Below are 16,578 nucleotides of genomic sequence, written 5' to 3'. Positions count from 1 at the left end.
AGGACTTGTTGAAATAATCATGAGGTGCTTGTTGGGTAATACACTCTGTCTCAATGAGTGCACTGTGAGAAAAGAGCCGGGTAACGGCGAGACAGAGCCAAGCCAACAGAGACCGGTCATTATGTATGCACTGCGGCGAAACCAATCTTCGTTGAGCCTGTCCTCGATTGTTTTTAAAAGGATACTTTACTGGACGGAATCAAATTAGCAAGAACATCACTGATACGGGGTAATAACCCTAAATTGAATTTCTGCACAGGCTAAAGTGTCCCCTCTCTGCAGAATCAATTGCTGTGAAGAGAAAAGGAGGACAGGAAGAGGACATTCATAGTTAGCAGACCTTTAAAAAGTACACCAGAGATGCAGGCACGAGTGGGCTATTTTCACGCTCCGGGGCCCTGCCACAATGTGTGCTGCAGACTGCTGCACTAGATGCGATCTATCCAATTACGCCAGTTAATTTGAATTACCTTACAGCTCCCATCACTGACAGTGAAACCGGGTCAGGTTTCCATTTGTGCATTTGCATGAGTCCGATTCTCTTTCACTGTTTGGGCGCTAAGAGCTGCACACGGTGAGCTCTGGCAGCGTGGTGGTTGCGCTAACTGAACACAGACTATGACAACAACAAGCAATTAGCCAGACAGCCTCCTGTTAGCTCTGCCACTGGCTGACACTGCTGTGTGCTCTGCTGGAGTGAGCCCAGGATATTACTGTACTCAGCTAGCGGCTGTGGCTCAGTCATTACTGTACATACGTTGACATTTTGTGCATTTTGCTGACACTTACATTCACGATAGGTTATAATGAGTGAGATAAAAATAAACTATTTTAAATAACCAGCAGGGTCTGTGGTTGAATCCAGAGCAGCAAACTGTGCTCACTCCTGCTTTCTAAACACTATTTAAAAACAAACAACTGCAGTGACAACAGCTGTGCAGGGCTTTATGAGTAACATCAGTGAGCGGTGTTCACCCAGAATGATCCATCTCCTGACTCCTGAGTCCACACAGAGCTGGGAGCTAAAGAGGCAGCATTAGTGAGCTGGGATCACTTGTAACGCCCTTCTGTTTTGTTTTTCTTCCACAGACACTGTTCTCAGGACAGGAAGTGTTTTGGCAGGTTACAAAGTGGAATCATGTCTACTGATAAGGTCACTCGCTGCAAGCCGGCCAGTAATAACAATGAAGGGCCTGGAGATCAAGGATAGACCCTGTAACATGGCAACACAGACGTTCACAAACACACAGTCTGTAGATTTTCTTTTTGTGTGGCTACGACACAAACATATCAGAGGACCTCTCATGGATTCCTAAGACCCAACCCACTGGTCAAGAAAACAGAACTCGAGGAACATTACCCAATGACCCAACAGCTGCTGGAGTCTTTCAACCACCTCATCATCGAGAGTGCCCTGATGCATGGCATCCAGGTGTAACATGCGATCAGCTCTGCATCGGATGTAAAAAAAAAAAAAATAAATAGAAAAAATCACTGCAAAGAGGCGGCACAGTGGCGAGGTGGTTAGCACTGATGCCTCACAGCGAGAAGGTGGGCCTTTCTGTGTGGAGTTTGCATGTTCTCCCTGTGTGTGCGTGGGTTCTCTCCGGGTACTCCAGCTTCCTCCCACCATCCAAAGACATGCTCTTTAGGTTAATTGGCGATTCTAAATTGGTCGTAGGTGTGAGCGTGAGTGGTTGTCTGTCTCTCTGTGTTAGCCCTGCGATGGACTGGCAACCTGTCCAGGGTGTACCCCTCCCTCTCGCCCGATGACAGCTGGGATAGGCTCCAGCAGACCCCCGCGACCCTTAACAGGAATAAGCGGGTACACATGGGTGGAGATTGACGCGAAGAGACAAGCCAGGAGACAAGCCAATGTCTCATAAAGTACAGGCTATCACAAACACACACGGGCCTGCACTGGGGGACATCTTTGCCTGTGAAGAGTTAACAGTAACCTAAAGGACCAACACCACCAGAACTGCTGACCCCTGGAACACACTAGCCCCTCCATAAATACGAACAGTTATTACCCTAAATCCAATACCACACTGTGCACTGCACTGAAAACTCACTAATACAATAATAACTTGAGGAATAATATTATGTATTTATATATTTATTCTGCTCCTTAAAGCTGTAATAAGCTGTATTTGTGGTGTGAGTGCAAGGACGTGATTTTATTTTATTGTGAAATTGTATTTATTTATTTTTTATACACTAAGGCTGTTTCTAGTAGTGAACCTGAATTTTGTTGTATATACTGCACGGTACAATGACAAATTTATTATTAATATTGATAATAGAAATGGCATTCACAGGGATATCGAGTACATACCACTGCACTCACTATGGATTAATTAACATGAATAATTCCTTGCTTTAATTTGAAAATCTTTTTGAAGCTATTGCCACAGCTACTAATATAACACTAAATGAAATAAGCTCCGCACTGCAGGTGGTTTTAGTATCCTCATACGGTGTAACATGGGCAGGCTATAGAATCCAACTAGACTCCAACTAATTCACTTAGAGCTCCAGTTAGCAGGGAGAAAGTGAATCATTGTGTGAGCTACAATAGCCCATTACCCGTGAGTTAAAGAGCTCCATCAGTCCCCGACACCTCCTCCCCCCTCTTCCCCCCCCAGTGAGGGGAGCGAGGAGTTCGGCAGTGGATGCCACACAGCCGGTAATGAGCAGGCCGCGGGCCCATTTGTGCTGGGAGAGAATAGGTCCCTAATGAACCACTGAAGACACTTAAGTCCACTGAGTCAAGATTGAAATGTGCCACCGATGGCCGATAGGAGGTTGTGTCTGCTCAGCCAGAGAGCAGAAAAGTCCAAAAAATGTCTCTTTTTAAATGATGGTGTTTTGGACGACGGAAGTTCTTTGTGAACTTTGTGGGTTTGCCAAAGTATGATGAGGCCATGTTTTAACATCTGGCTTTTGGCACAAGGAAGAAATCTTTGAGAGCTTCTTCAGGGTATACATTAATATAAAGAATCACCGCCAGCAGGGAGATTTTAATTTGCCTCATGTGTCAGCCACACTCAACAAACTATATGAGCTGTGGATCCTTCTTCAGACACGCTCAGTTCCCTTCTTTTATTTACTGTGTCATGAGACGCTATCAAGCCAGCCCAGGCTATTTGTTTTTCTTTGAGTGCCGTTTCCACAGAAGTAAAACTTGGGAGCGCGTGAGTTATGAATTCTCAGTTGCAACATCAACCACCAGCAACTCGCTGCTTCCCGGTGTTATAAATAAAAGGGGATGACTTTCTAACCACACTACCTGAGTCACAGAAGAAAAACTGCACTTCTAGCATTTTTCACAAAGGACCTCAACCTCGCCCCCGGGCGCTCGCTACTACTAACCTGTCTGAAAAAGGGTCTAAGCTATTCTGGTTTACAAGCTGAATTTTAAAAACAATAGAAAAAACATACTCCCATATTAGAGTCGTAAAAACTGAAGACAAAGTAATCATAGTGAAAAATGTACTCCTCTGGATAGATGAGACTTTAAATAGGGAGGCTTTATAACTTTCCGACTATTGGCACATTATTTTTGGGAGTAGCCTCATTTAAACTGTTGTTTTGCCCAGTGAAGCCTTTGAAGAAAGAGGACTAATAGGCCCTGCAGGGTGTAATGTTTAACAGGCGGTGGCATTTCCCACTGGCGTTGGTTCGGATCTAATGGAAGGGCAGGGGCAGAGGAGACACCCACCCGTTGCTTGGACGGCCAGCATTGCAGACAGCAGGAGGGAGAGCATGGTCTTCCGGGATGGATTCAAACCGCAGGTCAACCCCATCAGACACAGCACTGCAGGAGAAAAAACACAGACATCTTAGGAAGACGAAGATTATAACAAAATCTGACAACGGTACGGCAACATAGGAAGATGTGTGGAAAGGCAGATTATTAAAACAGGGAGGGATGTTTTCTATGTCTTTGTTGTAACTTGCTTCGTCTCCCCCGTGGGTGGAGATTGACACGAGGAGACAAGCCAATATCTCATAAAGTACAGGCTATTAAAAAGTCCTGAATTATTTTTATGACATACAAACTTATCTGAAAGTATTTCTGAAGGTGACTACTTCAGTCTTTTTCTCTTGCCTGCTCAAGGGGTTTTTTTCTTTGATGACAAATGGGGACTTCCAAAGTTGACAGGAAACAGCCAAGTCATTCTCTCTGCTCTCCAGAGGGAAAGCACTACTTCAGGAGTGAGTAGAGACAGACAAAACTATCTCCTCCCCCGTCCACCTCCACTCGCCCGTGCATGAAATATTCATGAGATATTTATCTTGGCTAGATTGGTAGAGGTCACTATTTGTATCTATATTTACTGAGACAAAAAACTGGATGATACTGGAGACTGCCTCGGGTTTTTTTTCCCACAGATATGAACCCACAACCACTGAATATGAATATTTGAGTATAGCAACACTGTAACAACTGTTAGCTGCTGAAAAATATTACTTCTGTGCAGATTGATTTAATATGTCCTACATCTGGGTCACAGCAGCATGTTTGCGCTTGCATATTTTCTGCAGAGAATGCAAATATTTTAGGCAGCTTTCATAAATGACTCTGCACAGCCACACAAAATCCAAAAATATATTCACTATAATTTAATAGCCAGATCAATCATGTAAAGCTATAGTAAGAGGTGCACTACGTTTTCCTTATGGGATTCCCGATACAACACACACTCACAAAGAACATATTTGACAAAGTGGACCCGATAAAATAATGCAAAATAACTTGATTTGATAAATGGGAACACGTCAACACCAGAGAGACCAGAGTACAGAGTGAAAAAGAGGAAGACACGAAGACACATTTTCTATTAAAGTTAGCAACCTTCATGTGGTTTCTATACACACAACGCTTATGTAGATTTCTCATTTTTTACCACGAGCGGAGAGTCACCCAGCATGTACAGTACAGCCCTGCTCACCACATCTTTGATAAATATATGCTGGGCTACACCCTCACAACAAAGGTAAAAAAATAATATCCTATGTTCATGCAGATGTACAAGTTCAGCAAACTTTATTTTTTAAGAAATATGCATGTAAAACTAGATTTCACACCTGGCTGTAGTACACACTAGCAATTCGAGGTTCTGGGAGGCCACAGGCAAACACATATGTGTGCTAACCCCCCAATCCAAGCTCTGTCATAGGGTAGATAAAGGGGTGCCCTAAGGGGGAGTTGTGGAGCATTTTCGATGCACAGTAGGGCCTTCATAGGAGGTTTATAGTTGTAATTGCAAAATGTGCCAAAAGGTAGACATCTGGGGGAGCCTCCTTTCTCATTTTTTTCTTCTCCACAGGGCCTCAAACAATGGCTTGGTTTGCCTGTCCTCACAACACACCCCTGGTTGCATGCCTCTGCCAAACAGCCAAGCTGCAGTTTACATTTACGTGTGCCCAGACTTATATAATGAATGTGTTGAAGACATTAACAAATCAGTGTTTTTATAAGCACCAAGTGAACGTCTGCACCACATTTGAAGGGATTCCCTCAAAGCGTTTCTGAGATGTCATAATCACAAAAACGGGCCAGACGGACAAAAGCACAACCTGATAACATAATGCCTCTGGTTTTGGCGGTTGCTGGTGGGAAGGCACAAAAACAAACCAAAGCGGGAAGGAAGCAGTTGACGGATCAGTTGCTATGTTTTGGTGTTATGAACCCTTTCAGTATTGTAACCCCACCTCATCACCAAAACTTTTCCATGAGGCTCCATTTATGGTTCCAGCAGAGAGGATGTGGGCAGGAGTGCAGCTCCAAACTGTTTCCATAACAGCCCTGCTCACCACTTGCTGTCCAGACTTTCAGAGACAGAACAGTTTGAGACGACTGTAAGATTATATGAACCTCCCCATGATATGTACACAAACACAGAGCCTATGTGTCATTTACTCTGCAGAGGCTCAAACTTAAATGTATAATATTCAGGAAAAGGGTCAGACCCATATCACAGCCATGCTCTCCGAGTGGGCAAGGTTTTTCTAAATATATTCCTAAGGATAGCATGAACTGAAATCTGCCAACACACCAAACCACAGTCTGACTCAGTCAGAGCTGTCCAGACATCAGGAAGCCATCAAAGGGGTTTAACCGGATGACTCAAGCACTTCACTGACCCTTTGTTACATTTTCTGCCTTCCATTTTACAATCCAGCTTAAACAATTCACTTCAATGCAAGAGATCAAAACAAACTGACCACATTTGTAAGTCATAACCTAAATAAACAACACAATAAACGTAATAATCACTAACATATGGAGCAAAGACACTGCTAGTTCTTAAATTCAGTTTTCAGACTTCAGTGCAATTTGCGGGATTATTAGATAAAAGTGACACCTTCAGGCCATTAAAATAGAAAATACTGTTTGAATGTCTTGAATTTCTTGCAGTGACTGGTCGCCAGCTTTTGAATCATAATCGCCCTTGTATTTCATTTTGACACCATGCTAAGGACTATTAAACTTCTTAGTGAGGTCAAAGAAAAGACAAATGATTCTTGAGGTATCACACCACATTAAGATTTACTTTTTCTCCACAGTACTCTCGCTCTACTCTTTCGAGACATCTCAGTGACAGTGGTTCTGAGAACAGTCTGTCTTTTTACTGCTCTTGAATCCACTCTTCTCTTCACCATTAACGCAATGAATCTGACTGACCTCCTGCGCTCAGATGCCTCTTTGGCATATGGCTGGCATCATCAAGAAGCTCCCCAAACCATTTGGAACCATTCAGCCCCTGATGATAAGCACATTTCCAACCCAAAAAAAGACACGGGTCCCATTGGGGTAGAACTGAAAGCGAGCCATTGAAATCCATATAGCAGCTGGAATTTACCGAGCCCTTTTAAGGATGACTGCATTCACTTTAGTCGAGTCATTTAACACATTACTTAATCAAATTATGCATTTGATCATCAAACTGAGAAGAAGAGCTTTATTTCAAGCAAGCTTCATGGCTAAGAGGATAAATGAAAGTTTTCCTTTATTTAAACTACTGAAAAGTCTAATTTGCATATTTCACCGGGCAAAAAGTTGGCCCCTGGATTTAACTATGCAAATACGTGCGAGCCTCCTATTGGATAATTACTCCATGGGCGATTATCTTTCAGCTGGCAACAAGTTATTTAACCCCAACTGTTGCAATGAGTAGCTTCTCATTTCTTAAACAACCATGTTGAAAGACACATCCCGTGGTTGTGGAAAAGATGTTAGTCATTGGCATGCATCAAGCAGAGAAAACATCTAAGGAGATTAAGGAGGCAACATGTCCAGGGTGTACCCCGCCCCTTGTAATATTGCAGAAGCTTATCTAAGCAATGCCACAGTGAATATGTAATGTAATCAAAGCTAAAGGCGGTCCAGTAAAATATGAGAGTGACTTTTTTTTTGGCCAGGCAGAGTAATTAGTAGGCGACATATTTAAGAGGCGTCAAATTTGAAATGTGGCAGAAACATCGACATCCTGTTTGTGTAAATCCACAGGAACTACTATGACTAACGCAACCTTAGTCTAAAAGTAGCTTGATTTGTTCCAGTGCATCCCACAGATGTTTGATCAGTTGGGATCTAGCGAATCTGGAGGCCAGGTCAAGACCTTGTGCTGTTTTTCATGTTTTTTTAGTTGTTCCTAAATCGTTTTTGTGTGTGTGTGCCTGTGTCAGGCTGCATCCTGCTGGTGATGGCTGCTGCCATCAAGGAGTGTCATTGCTACAGGGTGGGGGTGTCCGGTCTGGTCCAGGTGGGTGACACATGTCATCCACATGAATGCCAGGTCCAAAAGTTCCCCGGCAGGCATTGCATTGTCACAAGATGGTCAATGATACTTACTTCTCCTGTCAGTGGTGTTAATGTCGTGGCTGATCGGTGTATTTACAAATGCATGTAAAATTATATGAGAGGAAATAATACCATAAACTGCCTATTGTTGCAATCACAATCTCTGCAACGAATAATAAAAACGCAGTAGAGCACTTTGTACTGTGTCCATAAAACATATCATTATCTCTCCGCTGTATCAGTGATCACTTCCTATAACATTTGCTACAGTGGTAAATACTACATCCCCCTACATCCCACAGGAAGCTGTTCCTGCCAGCACGGCACAGCTGCACCGTCATGTGATAAGTGCAGGATGATGACACACAGAGCACAGCATCTCCTGTTGCAGTGGTTCCAAACCTTCTTTGAATGTGACTTTGTAATAAATAAAAAAGTAAAATAAATAACTTGCAACAATGTCATCAATATTTACCTTCCTGCTGTGACATGTTAGTTTTCCAACTTTTGGTTTATTTCAGTAATTTCCACAAATAAGATTATCCAGCAGTACAGAACACAGAGAACTCAGGTAGAGTTAGTTTAGTACACTGAAGCAGGAATATGGTCTTAAACCCCAGGCTGGGAACTAGTGTGGTCTGAGTTCACTCGAGGCAGAAAGAGAGAGAGAGGAAAACGAAGAAGAAGAAAAAGACAAGTTCTTCTCTTCTACTTCTTCTTCTACTCCTTCGTTAAGTGTGTAACTGTTCCCATTTTGATTTGTAGACGTTGCCGTTAAATGCAGTATTTACTTTATGTCAAATGGGGGCGCAGTCTATTTCATTCATTATATGTTAGCTCATTGCCTCTATCTATGGGACAGTTTGCTATATAGCTTAACATTTCTCGAGCTGCTTTAAAAGTCAAAAAACATACATATATCAGACGTGGCTACACTCACTGAATGTAGCTAACGAAGCTAATTATTGTGAAGCTACCCTGCCCGAGTTCACGGGGTTCCCCTGACTGCTCCCCAGCTGTTGCTCGTCTTTGAAAATAGTTCACGGTTATGTATTTTTTTTTCCATTAGCCTACACATGCTAGCCTGCCTGTTAGCTTCAACCCGTTTAAACGTCTTTGTTTAGCGCTTACCATGTTAAGAAGGCGAAACTTTAAAAGCACCAACCGTCCAGCAGCGGCGACTCGTCTCTTTTCTCCGTCCAACAAGGGCGTGTTATTTTCCACAGCAGTTCATTCCTCTTGCAACAAAGCACCGCTAGAGCTAAAGCTGAGGCACTTTGTTTTGACGGCGGGGGAAGCTGTAAGGAGTTTTTTTTTCCCTCAGTGTTTTGGTATGTTTCATTGATTTGGGACGGCTTCCATCACCGAAACCACTCCTAGCTGCTTTGTCCAGCAGTGATGTCATACCGAGCCCCTCCGTTAACCATTTAGTGAACGCACCGTTTACCTCAGAGAGAGCTGTACAGACGTCTTATCATGTAGTAACTGTGGCTAAGTCTATAAGCAACCAAAACCACACTTTTGAAAATGTGATACTGGTTTATTGTTAGAATAAGTGCACGGTGGCCAACAATTAACAATTAAAATAATAGATATACTGTGGCGTCCTCCAAACAGAGCAAAACAGACAATGCAACAGTTCATAACACACCACAGCACAGAAATCAACTTCTCAAAACTGGCAAGAAAACAGAAAAGGGAACGACAAACCAACAGAACATTCTCACAGCACTGAAAAAGTACAGTTGTTGTGCGTAACTGGACAAAATCCAACTGTGAACATTATAGTAACCTATATCACCTTTATTGAAAGGCAAGTAGTCCATTAATCTAATCTACAATATAGCTTTATGAGATAATCAATCACACATTTACAATAACTGATTACACCACCATGCTCATTTATTTCCATTCCAAGAATGTATAGTGTAATAACTGATTTCACATTTGTTTCTTATTAGTTTTTTGTTACAAATATAAAAACGTAGCTGACTAAAAGCTATCTCTGTAAGTCTAGCTTATAAATCTTGCTTTTCAAGTGATGTATTATAGATATATCTTCCATAATTATAACAATTTGTTGATCTTTTTTGCAAGTTGTAGTAATATATTCTAAATTAAAAGTAAGACATTGCTCTTTTTAAACTCTGTTGCACAATTTTTAGCAATAAGTTACCCATTTAAAACAGTCGCTCACTTACAATAATATCTATAGTAATTTATTACACTTCTATAGTAATTTATCTTAAATAGTTACAGTATGGCACTTGAGAACACATTTAAGGCAATACATTGCACTTAAATTGTATATTTTATTAATGTAAAGTTAAATTATTACATTTCAACTTTATAGTAGTATAGTACACACTATTTATCACTCATTTAAACTATTCAAGTACACATCCATAGTAATATAATGCTAATTCATAATAATGACTCAGTGGAAATATTTTCCACATAAACGCTATATTACCCATTTAATGTAATCTATTATTCATAGTGTTGCATTGAACACTTACAGTGATTTATTAAACTGTTAAATATATCTAAAACGAAATCTATTAAACTGAATTTATACTACTATACTACTTGTTTATATTAATCAGTTACACACCTATACTAATGTATTGTGCAATTTATTCATCTGTTATATATTCATCTGGTTTGGTACTTGTTGTTCTGTGCTCTACTTAAAGGTTGTGTATTGTGTAATGGTGTTGGTTTTTATTTTTGTAGTAGGATCTTCTGTTGTGCTGTACTGATTTGTGAGACGTCACCTCATCACTGTAATACGACTCCAGTACAGACAGATATAGACAGTTACTTAAATAATTCTGTACCTAGATGCCTACTATATACAGTATGTATTCATGTAAACAGTGTTGGATCAGAGTTGTTTTTCCTGCAATGTGAAGGCTTTGCCATTACAAAGAAAAGAAATTGTGTTGTTTTGTTTTTACAGCTATGCACACACTCATTCAATAATTACACTTCTAGCTAGACGGGTCATGGATAAGGTCTAAAATGAGACACGAAAACCATAAAAGTTAAGCGACTGTCTGGATTCACATTTGGCCAAGACATTACACATCACTGGAAAATCCAGAGTATGGGCTACAGAAGGAAAATCAATTGGGGACGTGGAGATGTGGAGTATTTCATAAAAAAAATAAAAAAATAAATAAAAAAGAGAGAGAAGATATTAAAACAAAAAATATTAGAGTCTTAAACCTAAAGAAGTTAATAAACACAGTATAGCGATGAAAACATATTAGGCTGGGATAGTGATTTAAATTAAACAGCTCTTCCTGGGTTTTGTTTTTGCTGGACTGTCGACGTAAACGTAACGCATACCACGTGACCCAAACCAGGAAGTGGATCGAACGTCAACAATAAAAAGGGTGAGTGTGCAGTTATTTTACGAAGTCTTCAGTTATCGTAGCTTTTCTGGATGACATTTACTAGATGTTCTACAGGAACTGCTTAAAACTGACCACACTACAATAAACGAAAACGTTTAATTGAGCAAATCGACATGCTTCTTTAGAAAATGCTACGCAGCTAACGGGGTTTCAGTGAGGTTGCTAAGGCAGGTTTTTACTTCAAGACCCCGCAAAAATAATGATAATCAGTTTTGCCCAGTGTCCTTCTTACGAGAATGCTATTGCTGAACATTTTTATGCAGTATGCGGTGTCGGACTAAAAGACCTACCTTAAAGTGAAAGCGTAGTGGTTTTACTTTCAGCTAAGATGAACCCATCTTACATGAGTAACTAGCTCGTGTATCTATCGTGTATCTATTGTACATGCAGTATTGACGCTGTCCTGTCTGTGTCGTCTAGCGTTGAAAGCTAGAGATGACCTCCTCAGAATGGCACCTGTCCTTGAAGCTGGTGGATCAGCCCAAGTCCACCTTCCACTTCCCAGAGATGATGCCAGGGGATGTTCCACCAGGAGGATACAGGGTGGCCACGTTAAAGCAGCTTGTGGCAGCGCAGCTCCCAGACTCCATCCCAGACCCTGAACTAATAGGTCTGTCCCAGTTTGGTAACACCATACGTCAGCTGTGAGCGAAACGGCACCTTAAAATGCCTCTGTCTATGTTCCAGAGCTGGTCCATTGTGGGAGGAAACTTAAGGATGACCTAACACTGGATTCCTGTGGGATTCAACCAGGATCCACCTTACACGTCCTCAAAAAGACATGGCCAGACCCAGAGAGCAGTCCAGGTGTGTGTGTGTGTGTGTGTCTATGAAACTGTGCTTAAGCTCTACTTTAAGTGACACTGAAAGTATGAAAACTAACACGAGAGCATGTGTCTATTCTATTTTTATTCTTTTCCAGAGCCTGTAAACAGAGCAACAGCAGCCAGGGAGTTCAGAGTGTTTCATGCTGCTCTTCATTCTCTCAACTCTGCCTACAGAGACTCGGTGAGCAGAAGACACACACAGGCACTGACTGGCCAACTGACATATTTACGTTGAATCATCTTTATCGAACTGTTTTAATTCCTGTTAGTCAATGTTGAGAAGCTGAATGATCCTTCATGAATTTATTTTGTGATTTTGTTCATTCTGCAACTGTAGATTCTGGCATTATATTATGGTAGTCATAAAGGATGGTGCTGAAATCAGTCTGTTATACTGATCAGTTGTTCTATTATCTTCTTAAAATCCCAATATGTAAAAGGATTACAGCTTGTGGTTTTGTTGGTCTTGCACATACAGACTTTTACAGACTTAAGGCATGTAGTTTAACTGAACACTACCTGGTTTTCTGTTAAGTTTGAGTAGAGTACTTCTTTTGAAGCTCATTGTGGTGGCTTTGGCCATTGCCATCTTGGCAGTGTCTGACTCCGCCCAACTTCCAGCTAATTCAAAAATGGGCAAAGGGGTGGAGCACGGGTGGAGCTGGATCCAAAGCTTATATAGATTTATTTGACATAGGCAACACATTGGTGGAGCTGTGTCTTGCCTTATAAACAAATGATTAGGTGTTTGTTTGGTGTGCAGTGCAGGAATTGTATCAGATGCTAGCTTTTAATAGTATTTGGACATGTGTCCTTGACCTGCATCTGTTTGGCTCAAGTGTTAGGATTCTTCTTTACTGTCCATGTGGAGTGGATAATTGTAGATGCATTTCAGAGTTACAAGTGAGTAGGATCCCAGACAGCTCTAAAGCTGGTCAAAGATTGCCCTTGAGGGCACAGGTTTACATGTTGGCTTGCATGATATAGAGAGAATAGACCAATTTTACATTAGCTTGCATTAATGTTAATGTATAGGCTCAAATACTGTAGATAGCTATTCCCGTCGATTCCTGTTCCATGTGTGCACAGCTCTCAAACATGTTTAACCATCAACGTTTTGCTTTCATAAGAAGCAGTTCGTATATTTTTTTTATGAATGACAGTTAACGTACTGTATACACACACACTTGCCAGTTCATTCACTGTATGATCATTCTGAAAGATGTAGTTTGTGGTGCCGTTAAACTGCATTGAATTAAACACTAAAGTAATTATAGATACATGTGTCAGTACAACACAATACAATTCAATTGTACTACACACACAGTGTCCAAAATGAAAACACAGTGGAATCGACGGCTCTCTGTAATTTTAAATAATGCTGAATACCATAACTAATGGTAACTAATCCCACTGAAAATACTGTTCCTACAGTCACTGTGTTTTCCCTTCTCTTAGGTGTACAAAATGCTGACAAACAAAGAGTCCCTGGATCAGATCATTGTTGCCACACCAGGGCTCAAGTCGGACCCAGTTGCCCTCGGTAAGATCCCGCCGAGCTTCACACACACCGTTATTCCGTCTCCTGGCACTCTGCAAATATGCAAATAGTAACATTTCGCCTCAATACGTTCAGGAGTGCTCCAGGATAAAGATCTCTTTGTGCAGTTCACAGACCCCAACATGCTGGACACGTGAGTGTGGCCTTTCTTTGTCATCGGCTCTGTAATATTATTCGAGCACTGAGCGGTGGATGGTCATTGAAATTCCCGTCTCAACCCCCCCCTTCCCCTCGTCTGTCTCGCAGGTTAATCAGTTCACACCCGGCCCTCGTCAATGCCATCATCCTGGTGCTGCACTCCGTGGCAGGCAGCATGCCCGCTCAGTCCAGTGCCAGCTCTTCTCGCAATGTCTCCGCCAGTTCTTACAGCGATATGCCAGGTAAGCAAGTATGGTGGGATTTATGGTGGGCCAGAGATCGGTAATGGCTGTAAAGGATTCGGTTATTGGCACAATTGCAGTCTGCAACATTCTTATAAAATATAAATAGTTGAAAAGCTGAAAATGATATTTCAACTAAGTCTCTTGTGTTTGACCTATTCTTTACCACATCCTTCCTCATGTGTGGGCTTTGTCTCTCTATACTGCTCCTCAGCTGACCTCATAAAGCCTTCCTGCTTGAGGGGGCAGGCTCTACACCTCAGGGTGCAAATAGCTAAATGATGTGACTCAAACAGAATACGAACGCGTCATTTGTTCTTCTTAGAAACATTTTCTTGTGTTTTTCTGGCAGGAGGCTTCATGTTTGAGGGCATGTCAGACGACGAGGAAGAGTTCCAGTCGGTAAGTCAACGCTCAGCAACAGATTTGTCTACATGGGAAAAAAAAAACGCTGTCGCTAATGTCACTCCTTGCGTCTAAATGTGTTCAACAGGGGAGCCCAGCAGGCCCCTCCAACAGAGCCGGGGTCTCAGCAGGAATGCGACCGGTTTCTCTGAGCCACAGTGGGGCGACGGGCCCTCGACCTATCACACAGAGCGAGCTGGCGACTGCTCTGGCTCTCGCTAGCACGCCTGACAGCAGCGCTGTCACTCCCACAACGGCAAGCCAAGTGAGGTTTATTTACACATTCTGACACATGCACAGCTCTTTAAACGGCCGAGCTCAAGCAGAATTTAGAACTGCACATTAAAGGTATTTATGCATTTTTAAAAACACAATCCTCATTACTACTCTCTTTTCTGTCATTCTGTCTTTGATTAAGGCGGACCCCTCCAGTGGTGTAGCTCCCATGCCAGCGGGGACTCCAGTCAGTAATGATCTATTCAGCCAGGCACTACAGCAAGCTCTGCAGGCCAGCAACATGTCTGCTCTACAGGTGAGCTGCCCGACTAAATCCCACGTATTGCATTCATGCAGTGGATAATAATGTTTAAAATAGTCGCTGGTCTTTTTAAAAAGCCTTCCCGGATATCAGGTCCACTCTGCAGCTCTAAATTTGTTTAGCGGAAACAGGATTATTCTTTGACAGTGTTTTTGTTTTGCCAGGGCCGCTGGCAGTCCCAGATGCAGCAGCTCAGGGACATGGGGATCCAGGACGAGGAGCTGATGCTGAGGGCGCTGCAGGCCACAGATGGCGACATCCAGGCCGCCCTCGAGCTCATATTTGCTGGAGGACCAGGACTCTGAGCCAAAACCCCACGGACAAAGCCTTTTAGAGGAGAGAGAGGAGGAGAGGGAGCGGGGAAAAGCTGGTCACCCTGCTGCACAGAAACGATAAGCAAGTTATGGCTCAGCGTGGAGAGTTCTTTCTGTTAACACCATTTAACTTTAAATTTACAGAACAGCTTCAGCTGAGCTCCACAGTTCATGACAACACAGCTTTTTCTTAGTAATTTGTCAGAATTGTAATAAACCATGTTTACCTCTTCAGCATCACCTGGGCCTGCTCTGAATTCATATTCCAGTTTGCTTCTTCTTAGTACTAGCGCATACACGTGATCAGCCAAAACATTAAAACCACCAACCTGTGAAGTGAATCACTGATACTTTGATATGTACCACCACCTGAACATTACTGCAGACCGAGCACTTTCCCATGGCAATATCAAGGGGGTGTTCCTCGCATGGTGATATATATATTACCCAGACAAGCAACGCACAGACATGATGTAAAGGAAAGTGTGATTAGACCAGGCTGCCTTCTTCCTGTGCTCAGCGGTTCATTCATGATTCTCATAAGTCCATTGCAAGCCCTATTGGCATACCAGCAGTAACCTCTGCAGCTATATGAGCTGCCGTACCTCGGTGATGAAGATGGCTGATGGATCAACCCAACCTATGTTCCTCATGTGCTTCAATAAACCTTGGCCGGCCTTACGCCTGTCGCTGGTTCTCTCCTCTTCCTTTATTGAACCACTTCTGATGGGCCTAGTTTTGGAGATGCCCTGACCCAGTCCTCTAGCCATCGCAATTTCTGCCCTTGTCAGTCGCTCAAGTCCTTCCACGTGCCCATTTTTCCTGCTTGTAACATCAGCTTTGAGGACAAAATGTTGACTTAATGTTCACTCGCCTAATACATCTCACTCACTGACAGATGAGATGATAACCAGTGTTATTCACTTCATCTGTCAGTGTCATAATGTTACGGCTGATCAGTATGCAGGATACTGTGTATATACTAATAAAAAAAAAAAAAAATGTTTGCCTGATATAGTCAGGATTTCAGCAGGTTTTGAAAAGCTTTAAAAAAAAAAACAGAAGGTATTTAAAAGTAACTTATAAAGGTATAAAATATTTAGAGTTTCCTGCTATATACACCGATCAGCCACAACATTAAAACCACTGACAGGAGAAGTAAATAACATTGACCATCTTGTGACAATACAATGTTCTGCTGGGAAACTTTTGGACCTGGCATTCATGTGGATGTTACTTAGACATGTACCACCCACCTAGACCAGACCAGGCACCCCCACCACATAGCAATGACACTCCTTGATGGCAGCAGCCATCC

General features: G+C 42.2%; 2 protein-coding genes across 3 annotated transcripts in view; one reads left to right on the top strand and one right to left on the bottom strand.

Annotated features, from left to right (window-relative positions):
- The window catches only part of cd276 (CD276 molecule), a 67,063-nt gene extending 57,891 nt beyond the window's left edge, over positions 1-9,172 (bottom strand). The window contains exons 1-2 of one of the 2 annotated variants that reach the window (XM_084574953.1): positions 8,945-9,172; positions 3,725-3,820 (exon numbers count right to left, since the gene is read on the bottom strand). In XM_084574953.1, coding sequence (XP_084431079.1) covers positions 3,725-3,809 — 85 coding nt within the window. In that variant the 5' untranslated portion in view covers positions 3,810-3,820; positions 8,945-9,172. The remainder of the gene's footprint in view (positions 1-3,724; positions 3,821-8,944) is intronic. The other variant, XM_084574954.1, reaches the window with a different exon arrangement.
- A 1,984-nt stretch (positions 9,173-11,156) lies between these two features.
- Positions 11,157-16,237, top strand: ubl7b (ubiquitin-like 7b (bone marrow stromal cell-derived)). The gene is made up of 11 exons (XM_084541817.1): positions 11,157-11,214; positions 11,656-11,845; positions 11,923-12,042; positions 12,158-12,243; positions 13,521-13,605; positions 13,699-13,756; positions 13,870-14,003; positions 14,356-14,405; positions 14,497-14,673; positions 14,827-14,940; positions 15,111-16,237. The coding sequence occupies exons 2-11, from the start codon at positions 11,671-11,673 to the stop codon at positions 15,249-15,251; spliced, it is 1,140 nt and encodes a 379-aa protein (XP_084397943.1). The 5' UTR covers positions 11,157-11,214; positions 11,656-11,670; the 3' UTR covers positions 15,252-16,237.
- The last annotated feature ends 341 nt before the right edge of the window (positions 16,238-16,578 follow it).

Source organism: Chelon labrosus (assembly GCF_963514085.1).
Source record: "Chelon labrosus genome assembly, chromosome: 3".
In the NCBI taxonomy this organism is placed as follows: domain Eukaryota; kingdom Metazoa; phylum Chordata; class Actinopteri; order Mugiliformes; family Mugilidae; genus Chelon; species Chelon labrosus.
Note: the sequence above shows the minus strand (reverse complement) of the source record. Positions and strands in the feature narration are given on the sequence as shown.